The 12,159-nt window shown below is 40.7% G+C and overlaps 1 protein-coding gene across 1 annotated transcript in view; it reads left to right on the forward strand.

The window, feature by feature from the left end:
• Positions 1-12,159, forward strand: part of LOC138157760 (EGF-like and EMI domain-containing protein 1) — a 697,376-nt gene that overhangs the window by 518,370 nt on the left and 166,847 nt on the right. Inside the window, exons 6-7 of the mRNA XM_069083541.1 lie at positions 459-581; positions 3,810-3,932. Coding sequence (XP_068939642.1) covers positions 459-581; positions 3,810-3,932 — 246 coding nt within the window. The remainder of the gene's footprint in view (positions 1-458; positions 582-3,809; positions 3,933-12,159) is intronic.

Genomic DNA, 12,159 nt, shown 5'->3' on the forward strand with positions numbered 1-12,159 from the left:
GGGGGGGGAGAAGAAGAAGAAGAAGAAGAAGAAGAAGAAGAAGAAGAAGAAGAAGAAGAAGAAGAAGAAGAAGAAGAAGAAGAAGAAGAAGAAGAAGAAGAAGAAGAGACAGAGGAGAAAGAGAAAGAGAGGGGAGGTAATGGGGAGAGAGGCAGACACACAGAAAGGTGGAGGGAGGGGGAGTTTGGGGCTATTTGGCCTCTGAGGTTCTTTCCCATTCTAAATCCATGATGCTATGACTTAAAACCAAATCCAACCTTTTTTGTTTACTTCTTGTGTTACCTTGGACAAGTCACTTCAAATCTCTGGGTCTCATTTTCCCCTGCTGATAATGGGGAAAGGTGGACTAAATGACCTATGAGATCCCTTACAGCCTTAAATCTTCTCTTTGCTCTGCCTCTCAGCTTCCCCCCTCCCCAAAGTGGGTGACTGACCTTTGCTTGTACTTTTGCTTGTAGTGAAGGACCCCTGCTCAGGCGGACACAGAGGATGCTCCCATATCTGTCTAAATGAGTATGGCATTGCCAGGTGTGCCTGCCACCCAGGGTACCATCTGTCTGCAAACAAAATGTCATGCATAGGTAAGGAACTGGGGCTAATGGCTTAATTGTGCAGTTATCTGAGATTTCATTGGGTTTCAGTTTGAAGGAGAACAGGTGGGAGAAGTATTTGTGGGTGTAGGCTCATACAGAAATGATTTCTGAAGTGGGGATACATTTGTCTTTGTTTATTTGCAAAGGTATTTTATGCCGTATTTTGAAATTCTGAAAAATAACAATGACAAAAACTACTTAAAGATTTTTGTGTGATTCAAATGGTAGTTTCAGAACTGATATTTCAAAAGGCTCAATAAGGAGGCAGGGATTTGTTCTTTTTTTTTTCTTTATAAGCTACAGCAAGAAAAGATGACCCTTGAATTGGAAGTGTATGCTGTGGAAGGTTCCTAGAATTTAGAAATCATTGTAACAAAGGGGAATTTTTTTAAAGCTCTCCTTGGAATAATAAGCTAAATGTTTCCATTTTTCTAAAAGAGAATACAGAAACACTTTCAATTCCAAGATTAATGTGATAAATCCATTATTCCATGACCAGAGGTGCTGAAGGCAGTTATTTTTGTGCAGCAAAATTTTCCTCTGGTAACTCATGAGGATTTTCTATTTATTTATTTTTTGCCATTGTAATATTTTCAAGAAAAAAAGAGAAACTCTCTGGTTTAGGATATCGACTATTTCCTGGCTTTCAAGGCAGATGCTTATTTTAAGCAAATAGAAGGACATTAGACATGCAAATTCTTGTTTAATTTAGCTCCTTTTATTGAGGAATTATGACTAAGCTGAAAAACTAAGAAAAATCTGTGTTCTCAAATTGAGTAGTCATGACTCAAGACATAGATTCCACTAACACATTGAGTGTTTCCTTTAGGGCTACTTGAAATATCTTTTACTGGGGGTGGGGTGGGGGTGGTGGGAGAAGCACACCTGTGATTTCATCCTTATGGGAACTCCTTGTGTGAAAATCCCCTTTCCGATGTAAATCAGCAACTCAATTGTAATTTATAGTCTTAGAGAGGTAAGTGAGGCATGTAGAGGTTAAATAATCTCTCCACATACACTCTGATAGTATGTTTCAGCAACAAGATTGGAAGTCAGATCTAGATGCTGTATGTTCACTCCATCCTGTTCTCGTTTTAAATATTGGAAGTAGATCATGGAAAATCTATTCCCTAGCTTACTGCACCTAGAGGTGATCCCAGATTCAATGGATTTTCTTCCATTAAACAATTGTAACACTTCTACTATACATATATATATATATATATATATATAATGCTAGGAGGTAGCATGGAGTAATGATGATGAGGAGGAGGAGGAAGAGGAAGACAATGATGAAAAGGAACATTTATTTAGCACTTTAATGATTGAAAAGCACTTTACAAACATTATTTCCTATGATCCCCATGACAAGCCTGGGAAGTTGATGCTATTATTCCCATTTTATAGATCCCGAAAACTAAGGCAGACTAAAGGTAAGTGACTTGCCAGGGTCACACAGTAATCATATATGAACTCAAGTCTTCCTCACTCAAGTTCTACCAACTCCATTGCTCTGTTCACCATGCAAACAAGTTGCGTGTAAGGGATAGGGTAGTGGATTGGAAATCTGACTTTGAAGTAAGCAAAATGTAACTTCAAATCCAATTTCTGACACCCAACAGTTGTGTGACCATGGAAAAGATGCTTAATCTCTGGACGCCTGTAGCAGCAAGCACCCCAGTGTCCCCAAGGTGCCTGCTCACACAGGTTCTTGGATCTGCTTTGTTAAAGGCAAGCAACTCAAAATGGGTTAACGAGCTTACTTTAATTAGTCAGACATATATCATTTACCTTGTTCAGGGGAAAAAGGTCAGCACCCCAAACTTCAAAATATACAGACAGAATTATCAAGACATTAACAGATCAAGTAGACAGCTTTCCAAACTGTCCAACCATTACATCCATACCCAGTCAACATCTGGGTTTCCACATCTGGGTTTTTCAAAGCCGGGGGGACTCTCAACAACGGCTTCCCAGAATTCAGATCAAATCCCAGAACACTTCTCAAAGTGAGTCCCAAAACAAAGCTACACATCAGGGCTTATATAGCCTTCTCCTGGCTCAGAGAATGTAACAACCTTTTGGACCCACTGGCCAATCAAAAAGTATCAACTGAAAAACAAGCCTCCCACCCCAGTCTCCAGGTGCACTTTAGCCTAGGGGCAGGGAAGATCTTTAAATTTGCATTTTCATTACAATGCCCCAGGTAATGCTATAGGATTACAAATAAGAGCAGGTCAGCAAAGAAAGAGCAAGATGGTGCATGACCCTCATCCCAGCTGCTGGCAAAGGATAGGAGGTATGCTAGATAGGAGCCTGAATATGGAGTCAGGAAGACCTAAGTTCAGATCTGACCTTAGACACTTACTAACTGTATGACCACGGTCAAATCACTTAACCTCTGTTTGCTTCAGTTTTCTCAATTATTAAATAGGGGTAATAAGGGGTAGCTAGGTGGTGCAGTGAATAGAACATCAGCCTTGGAGTCAGGAGGGCCTGAGTTCAAATCTGACCTCAGACACTTAACACTTACTAGCTGTGTGACTTTGGGCAAGTCACAACCCCAATTGCTCTCCAAAAAGCAAAAAAAAAAACAAACATATGGATGATAACAATAGCACCTACATCACAGGGTTGGAATGAGAATCAAATGAGATAATAATTGTAAAGAACTTAGCACAGTGCCTGACACATAGTAGGTGCCATATAAATACAAGCTGGTCATCCTCCTCATCAATATTATTATCCTTAGTTCAAGAGTTCTGAAGTACAATATGGCTAAAGCTGATCTAATCTCCACCCTAAGTCCAGCACCGATATGGCAAATCCTAAGGAGTGAAGGATCATGAGGGTGTCTAAGGAGGGGTGTGACATAAGAAAAGACTGTATTAGCATTTTTTTTGAAAATGGAAATTTGAAAAACTGTATAGGGATGTTCAATTTTTGTAGCTGTCTTGTAGGTACTGATTAAAAGGAAGCTGGCCATATTGCCTCTTTGGTTACACAAGGCTTATAGTTTGTGTGGCATTTTTCATAGCAAACATAAGCAAGAGGAAAAGGCATTTCTTCAGTATGAGTTATCTGCTACTGTGCCCATACATCCCAAAGACTCTAAGTACAGGGAAAGGAAAACATTTTAATTTACTGTTAATGTTGTGATTTGTCCCTCAGTTGGTGATTACAGGGCATAAAGCCAAAGCATGTTTATTTTTGCAGACATTGACGAGTGCACAGAAGGTAGTGCTCAGTGTGCCCACCATTGCGTCAACACCGTGGGATCTTTCACCTGTACCTGTAACCCTGGCTTTGAACTTGGTGCAGATGGAAGAAAGTGCTACAGTACGTGAGGAGCCCAGAACAGCTCCTGACCTAGTAATCCAAAGGGTGCTGGTGATGTTTTCTCAAAGCATGAAGTTGTGCTTTAAGCCTCAACATTGGGCAACTTATCCAAAAAAATACCTACTTAGAATCCTATAGTGAAAAAAGGACTTTAAGGGTGACCTAGACCTCGTCCCTCATTTTATTATGAACTGAAATCCTCCCTCTAAAATAAATCTGTGACCTATCACCACTGGTGTTCCCTTTAAGGAACGGATAACAACCCACCCTTGCATGTCTCCCTTGCCTTACTCTTGTCCATGAATTTCAGCTCATTGTGCTCGGAGCCTTCCTTGTTCCTTCTTGACATTTCAAGCTCACTGGTACAGCCCATGGGATCTCCACTGGTTTCCCCTCATCTTTGCAGTGTGAACAGCCCATCCTCTTGATCATACATTTCTGGAATTCTTTCCTCCACTATCACTTTTTAATTCCTTTCTTGTTCTATTTTGTAGCCAGTAACCATTCATCCAGCACCATTATTATTATTACTGCCACTAATTATAACAACAGTTTGCTCTTAAAAAGTATTTTATAACTTAACATGTTCTTTACTTATAACAATTCTGGGTAAGAATGTAAGCTCCTTGAGGACAGAAACTGCATGATTTTTAATATATGCCAAGCCCCTAGTAGAGTGAGTGGGCATATATTAAACAGTTGATAAATGTTTGTTGTTTGATTGACCTAGGCAATGCAAGAATAGAATTACCCATTTTCTAGATGAGGCAAATGAGACTCCAAGAAATGAAATGGCAAGTTTCACAGCTAGTGGTGACTGAACTCAGAACTAAAACCCAGGCCACATGTCTCACTGTCTAGTGTTCTTCCTGTTCTGCTGCTATGGACAGGAAAAGGAAGAGAACAAACATCTATTAAACACCTACTATGTGCCAAACACTTTACAAACATTATCCTATTTGATCCTCACAAGAACTCTGTGAAGTAAGTTCTGTTATTATCCCCATTTTGCAATTGAGGAAACTGAGGCAGACAGAAGTTAAGTCACCTGCTCAGGTCTTCCTGACTCTAGGTCCAGCACTGTATCCCCTGCACCATCTAACTGCTTTCTCACCCTGAGAAAATGCGCTGGAAGGCTGATCTGATTTCCAATCCTGCCTCAGATTTTTGGACAGTTGTGTGACCCTGGAAACATCACTCAACTGAGCCTCAGTTCCTTTATCTGTAAAATGAGGGGATTGGCCTTGATGGCCTCTAAAGTCCCTTCCAACTCTAAATTGATGATCCTATGGATTTCTTGAGAAGAAGTTACTTGGCTAATGAGGAATTGAGAAAAATGGTAATCCCTAGGCTTAGGGAGCCCAAGACTTAGAGATATCATACAATGTGCTGCCTTCACACAACTACTAAATGTTGGAGGCCATATGTGAACCCAAGTGTTCCTGACTCTGAGTCCTTTGCTCTCTCCTCTTCTCTTCTCTCTGTCTACACTATCCTCAGTGTTGATTGATCATTCATCAGTTTCCCATGGGAGCTCAAGGAAGGAGAAATATTAATAATGGAGTCATCTTTATAAGGCAATGTCTGGCAAATGACCATCTATTAATAGCTCGGGATCATATTGGGTCAGGAATAAGATCTGCAGGTCCATCTATTTGGTTTTGTTCTGTTTTTCCCAGTTTGAACCACACTCCCTACAGTGGCTTGGCTATTACCTTGGCTATTAATTCCATTGAACTGCCCACTAAACTAATCACTGGAGGAGGAAGTTGGGAAACTCACTGAGGAATATATAACTTGGGACTTATAGGGAGACTGTGAGTATCCTGACCCCTCTTTCCATCACCCCCCGATGGGACATGTATCTCATTTATTCTTCTCTGGAGTATGACCCTGCTGAGGTCTACAGCATGATATTCACATTCCATATGGACCTTGGGGCTGGTGACCCCCAAATTAAGTTTTCTCCTATTGCTAATTAACCCCCATTAATTAATTAACCCCAATTAATTAATTGTTAGTTAAAGATTAACCCCCACCTTCTTCCTAACACACCCAATTACTGCCCTTGGTAAAATCTCTTTCTGTCTCCTTCCACACCCTCCTCCCCAACCCACTTAGTCCTCCTCCTTTGCTCTCTATGTTCTTCTCCTAACCCTTAAGGCCCTTTCAGTCTGATGGAAGTCATGTTCACTTATTTTTTTTTGCTTTTTGGAGGGGGAAGGCAGGGAATTTGGGATTAAGCGACTTGCCCAAGGTCACACGACTAGTAAGTGTTAAGTGTCTGAGGCTGGATTTGAACTCAGGTCCTCCTGACTCCAGGGCCAGTGCTCTATTCACTGAGCCACCTAGCTGTCCCATTCATGTTCACTTTTTAACCTGTGTTCCTATATACTTCACCTTTTCCAGGACTGCCTTAAATTCCTCCTTATTTCAATCTGGTACTGACTCTGCTCAGTTAGCACCATTTCCTTTGAAATCATTTCAAGTGGCGCCTATGCCTTTTCCTACTCCTCCTGACTCATGGGCCAAGAAAAAGGGATGGTCACACTCTTTATTCTCTACCAACATTTATAAGACACAGAGTTAGGAGGGACCAAGGCCACTATTTTTATATTGCCACTGGGATCACTGTGCTGGAAGGGACCTCAGAGGTCATCTAGCCCAATGCCCTTATTTTACAGATGAAGAAACTGAGACTCATCTATCCCATGAGATAGGGGTAAGGCAGACACTTGATAAAAGTTATAGCACTATAGCAATGTGAGTTATGAAGATTATGGTGATTTGTGTACCTGACCCTTCCTATCTCCTTTACATTCTCTTCCTCGCCAATCTCATCCACTTGAAGTCCTTTAACTGTTGCCTTTAATTTTTGACTCCATAATTTATTTCTCCCATACTGCCCTTAACCTTGAACTCGAGACCCAACTGCTTCTTTTATGGTCATGGATGGTGCACTGGAAACTCAATCCTAACATGTATGAAACCATCTTCACCAGGTTTTGTGACCCTGGGTAAATCTCATAAACTCTCTGAGCTTCAGTTTCCTTATTAGTAAAACAGAGATATCATTCCCTGAGCTACTTACTTCACACTGTTGTGAGGAAGGAGCTTTGTAAGACCTAAGGCATTCTTTTCCCCTCTATATCTGGGATTTCTTTGATGGAGGAAGCTGCTGGTTTCCTGGAGAGTTGGGAGATCAGGTGACCTACCTGGGGTAACACAGCCAGTGAATGGCAATACTTGAACCCAGGTCTGGCTCCAAGAACACCTTTCTAAACTATGTTTTGCTCTCACAAGACCCTATATAATAATAATGATACCTGATTAATCTGTAAGTTCCTCAAGACAGGGAGCATCTCATGTTCATATCTATGTCTCCCACACGCCCTTATGTATCAGGAAGCCTTCCACCCATGTCTTTTAATGAATGTCTCTCTATGTGCAGACACAAGGCTCAGAGAACCAAAAAGGAGGATTCATGACAGATTCCTTTCTCCAGTGTGCCTCAATAATTGTTTTCCACCATTAAACTGCACAAAATTTCCTTTATATTGATGGGAGTTTTGAGCACGTGAGTGGGTAGGTGTGTCAAATTTAGAAGGAGAAGAGACTTTAAGAAGCCATTTAGACCAAGTCCTCATGAGTAAACTGAGTCCCAGTGAGAGGAAGTAAAATACTCAAGGTCATATGAGTATTATTAACCCAGCTCTCTTACTCCAAATTCTGTGGTTTTGCCACATAACACCCATAAATTGTGCTTTCAGGTTTTCTTTCTTTTGCTTGTGTTTGGTAATCAGATTCACCTTACCTTCTCCTCTGCTTTCCATTTCTAAATTTGAAAAGAGAAAATTTGATTTTGAATTAAAAATCAGCTCTGATTTAGACCTCAAAGTATTTAGAGTTTAATTCTGTTGTCCATAAGGATGGGAACTGGGCTCCTGATCTCATACTCTAAGGAACTTCCCAGAAGACAATGAGCCCCTTACAATGTATAGTCTTGGAAAGCTGTTTAGAACATGGAAAGGTTAAGTGATTTGTCCAGGGTCACACAAGCCAGTTTGTAGTAGTTTTCAGTTACAGTAATAGTAACAGTAGAGTTTTCAGATAGGAGGCTCAGTGGATAGAGGGCTAAACATGGAATCAAGAAGGTCTGAATTCAAATTCTGCCTCAGACACTTACCAGCTATGTGCACTGGACATGGTACTTAACCTCTGTCTGCTTTAGTTTCCTCATATGTAAAATGGAGATAATAATAGTACAGTAGCAGCAGTGGTAATAGTAGTAGCAGTAGCAGCAACAACAGTAGCAGCAGCAGCAGCAGCAGCAGCAGCAGGAATAGCAGCAGTAACATTAGTAGTAGCACCAGCAGGAATAGCAGCAGTAATAGTAGTAGTAGCAGCAGCAGGAACAGCAGCAGTAATAGTAGTAGTAGCAGCAGCAGTAGTAGCAGCAGTAGCAGCAGAGAGCCACTGGAGTTGATTGAAGAGGGCTTGACATGGTGACATAGTCACGCTTGTGCTTTGGGAAGACAATTTTTGACAGCTGAGTAAAGGATGGACCAGTATGGGAGAGTCTTGAGGCAGGAGACTCACTAGCAAGTTATTTCAATAACTCAGACAATGTGATGAGGTCCCACCCTACAGCAGTGGCAGGACCAGGAGAGAAGAGACAGGATGGAGGTAGAAATGATAGGATTTGGTAACTGATTATACAGAGGAGAAGAGGGGTGTGTGTGTGTGTGTGTGTGTGTGTGTGTGTGTGTGTGTGTGTGTGTGTGTGTGTGTGCCCATGAGAGAGAGGAGAGTGAGAAAGAGAAAAGAAAGAGAATGAGAAAGAGAGAGAGAAGAGAAAGAAAGAGAAAATGAGGAAAAAAAGATAAAGTGAGAGAGAAAGAGAGGAAATAGAGGAAAAGGGAAGAGGGAGAAGGGGGCGATACAATAGCAGATGACACTTAAGTTGTAAGATTGGGTGACTGGGACGATGATGGTCCCCTTGATAGTAAAAGGAGGTTAGGAAGAGAGGAGAGATTGGGGGAAAGATAATGAGCTCAGGTCATGTTGAGTTTGATCCCATGTCCTTTGATTCCAAAAAAATAACATTCTCCCCACTATCCAACCTTTTTCTTTAGAATATAAACTTGAGAGGAAGGACAGCTTGATTTTTATATGTATATCTTCAGAGACTAGCACAATGCCTGGGACTTGGTTGGCATCTAATAATTGCCTGCTGAAGGATTGTAGGAAGAAGGACATAACATGCTGAAGTCATCATTTACACAAAGTTTTGAAATATTGAGCAACTAACCACTTGTAAATATCTTCACTTATCTGTACCCTGATATGAGCATGTGTTTGTGTGTTTGTGTGTTTGTGTGTGTGTGTGTGTGTGTGTATCTGTAACAGGACCCAGGTCAGAACTCCACATTCCTATTGATGCTTGAATAATGCTAAAATTCTGCATCCTCCAAATCACAGATTTGGGAAGAATTTCTGGAGCCATTTAGAGCAAGACCTAGCGGAATAAATCTCCCCTCTGCAATAGAAATCTGCAGTTGCTTTATTAAGGGGGTGATTTGCCAGTGTAGCTTTGAGCCCTGGCGATATGGGCCTGACTTGAAACTAGCCGAGTTTGGCTATGGGATAACATTAGCCTCTTACCAGTAGGCCTAGATAAATTAGATAGGAGAGGAGAATTAAGTGCTAATTAGGATTCAACATCTTCTGAAGTTCATCTTTCTCTGAATGCCCTGGGGAATCCTCTCAGGCGATGGGAGAATGTGAGCTGATTTTTCTTACTTATTAATATTTGGGTTTTTTTTTTAATATAGCCAGAGGCTTAGGGGATGGGTGCATTTTACAAATATGAGAAATAAAGTCTCTTGCAGTCTGACTGGTACACTCTCAGGGAGTAAAGCATGACCTATTATTGTGAAGAAGGAGGCAGTTATTGCTAATGAGTTACTGGGTACAGGATTTCTATGGAATTTACTTGGGAAAGCACTTTCCCCTAGAGTAGCATACATTTTGTGCGTAATGTATTTTTCTAATTCTTTTCCTTATGTGAATAATTGACTTAGTCTTCTCTAGAGTCCCTCCCCCAGACCTGGATGTTTTCAAAAAGTGATACACAGTTTGTTCTCAGCAAAACATTAATATTTTAAGTTGTTTTGGATTCTGTGCAATAAGTGAATGTTTTTCCCCCAGTTCATGAAAGTGTTTAACAATGAATGATCCTTCATTCATAAAACAAGGCCATCAGATGATGACTTTTTTTCTTATTCCGCACACAAATACACTATTTTATTCCTTTCCTGGGAGAACAATTTCTTCTATTTACGTAATTTTTCTCATAGGGCCTTGAAGCACCTGCCTACCTGACCACTTAATTTGTAAAATCCTCTCTACTGCCCTGGTTTACAGATGGGAGAATCCAATCAAGTGAAGTTAAGCCAAGTGACATAGCCCCAGGTTATACACCAATCAGCAATGTCAAGGCCTTCTCCAAACTATATTTCTTGCTTCCTCTCCTTTTTATCAGATGACACTTCTTTTTAACATCAGATATTTATTTAAAATCTGAGAAATTGTTTTAATTTTTTTTCATTTAAGTTTAAAAATCAACAAAGAAAATGATTTGCTTTTGTACTTGGACACAGAAGTTCAGCTTATTTCCTCACAGTTTGTTCCTATGTGCTCCAAGATTTCATCAAATCCAAAAGCTGACATAAAAATTGAAAATACCTATATCACCCTGGCACTTCTCTCATGCCCACTGGCACTTGCTGTATCATGAGTGTGATGCAGGAATCTAGGATAAATGTTTTCAGACTGATAGACTTTTTCCTCCCCGAGCCACAAAAGCTAAGTTAAGAATTTATCAAGTACAGTAAAATCCTATTAAAAAGCATATCACTCTGCCATAGATTGGGGTAGACTATTGGTCAAAACATAGCCTCTGTATGTAGTCACACACACACAATCTTTCTATCAGTCTTATCTCTTCTCTCTCTCCATTTTTCTTCCCTGTTCCTCTCCCTCCTCTCCTTCCTAACCTCTCTCCCTCTCCTGTATCCTATATTTCTTATATACTTTGTCTCTCTCTCAAACTCTTATCTCCTTTTCCATTTCCTTCCTTTCATCTTCTCTCTCAAGCTTTCTCACATATTTTATGTTTCTTATCTCTTCTGTCTCTCATCCTTTTTCTCATTCTTCTCTTTTTTGCATTTCCTATACTTTCATCTCCCTCTCTCCCTACACCTCCCTCTTCAAATTCTCTAACAAATCCTATCTTTCTCATCTGTTCTGTATCTTCTCTCATCATCTCCTGTCTCTTCCTTCTCCCAGTTTTCTGTCTCTTTTTCACACCACACACACACACACACTTATCCCCCTCCCCCCCCCAAGATGGCTTAGAAGTCATAGATTAAAAGGTCTAAGCAACCTAAGAACTAAAAACAATGTAGAGAAAGTTCCACCCACTGAAAGTGAAAAATGAGTGCTGGCTGAGTGGTTTAATTGGTGGTTAATATTTCTGCATTCTTTATTTATAATCACAAAACTTAGAACCTTGTCACTTAATGGATTATTTCCCCAAGAGAGTGGGCAGACTTCTGGAAAAAGCACCTGATTTGGATTCAAAATATATCAATTTAAATCACACCTCTGCCACTTACTCTGTGTGTGATTTGGGACAATTTCCTTCAGCTTTTACTTTGTTCGATTATAAAATGTGTGTGTGTGTGTGTGTGTGTGTGTGTGTGTGTTGGGGGGGAGGGGATGAACTGCCTACATGATTTCTATAAAGTTTTTAGATCCCTAAGATCTAAAGTGATCTGTACATTGACCATCCAAGGGACTGCCTTGCTAATTCTGAGAGGCTCATCTCCTCATATGCAGCAGGCTACTGAATTGTTTCTCAACAGGAAATCTCAAGACATAACTTGTGGGTATGAGTTGATTGTCCTTCTGGAGTCTGACCTTGTCTTACTACACTGCAAGTGTGTTTCCCAGTTTGGGGTGCCATGTGTTAGGGAGAACATTTATCAGCTGGAAAATATGAAGAGGAGTACAGCCAGGCGTCTAAATGAAGAAGAAGGAGGAAGAGGAGGAGGAGGAGGAAGAGGAGGAAGGAGAAGGGGGAGGAGGAGAAAGAGGAGGAGGAGGAGGAGGAGGAAGGAGAAGGGGGAGGAGGGGAAAGAGGAGGAGGAGGAGGAAGAGGAGG

Source organism: Petaurus breviceps, unplaced genomic scaffold (assembly GCF_028583685.1).
Source record: "Petaurus breviceps papuanus isolate PSGF00001 unplaced genomic scaffold, PetGlider_PUasm1.0 173, whole genome shotgun sequence".
Classification (NCBI taxonomy): Eukaryota; Metazoa; Chordata; class Mammalia; order Diprotodontia; family Petauridae; genus Petaurus; species Petaurus breviceps.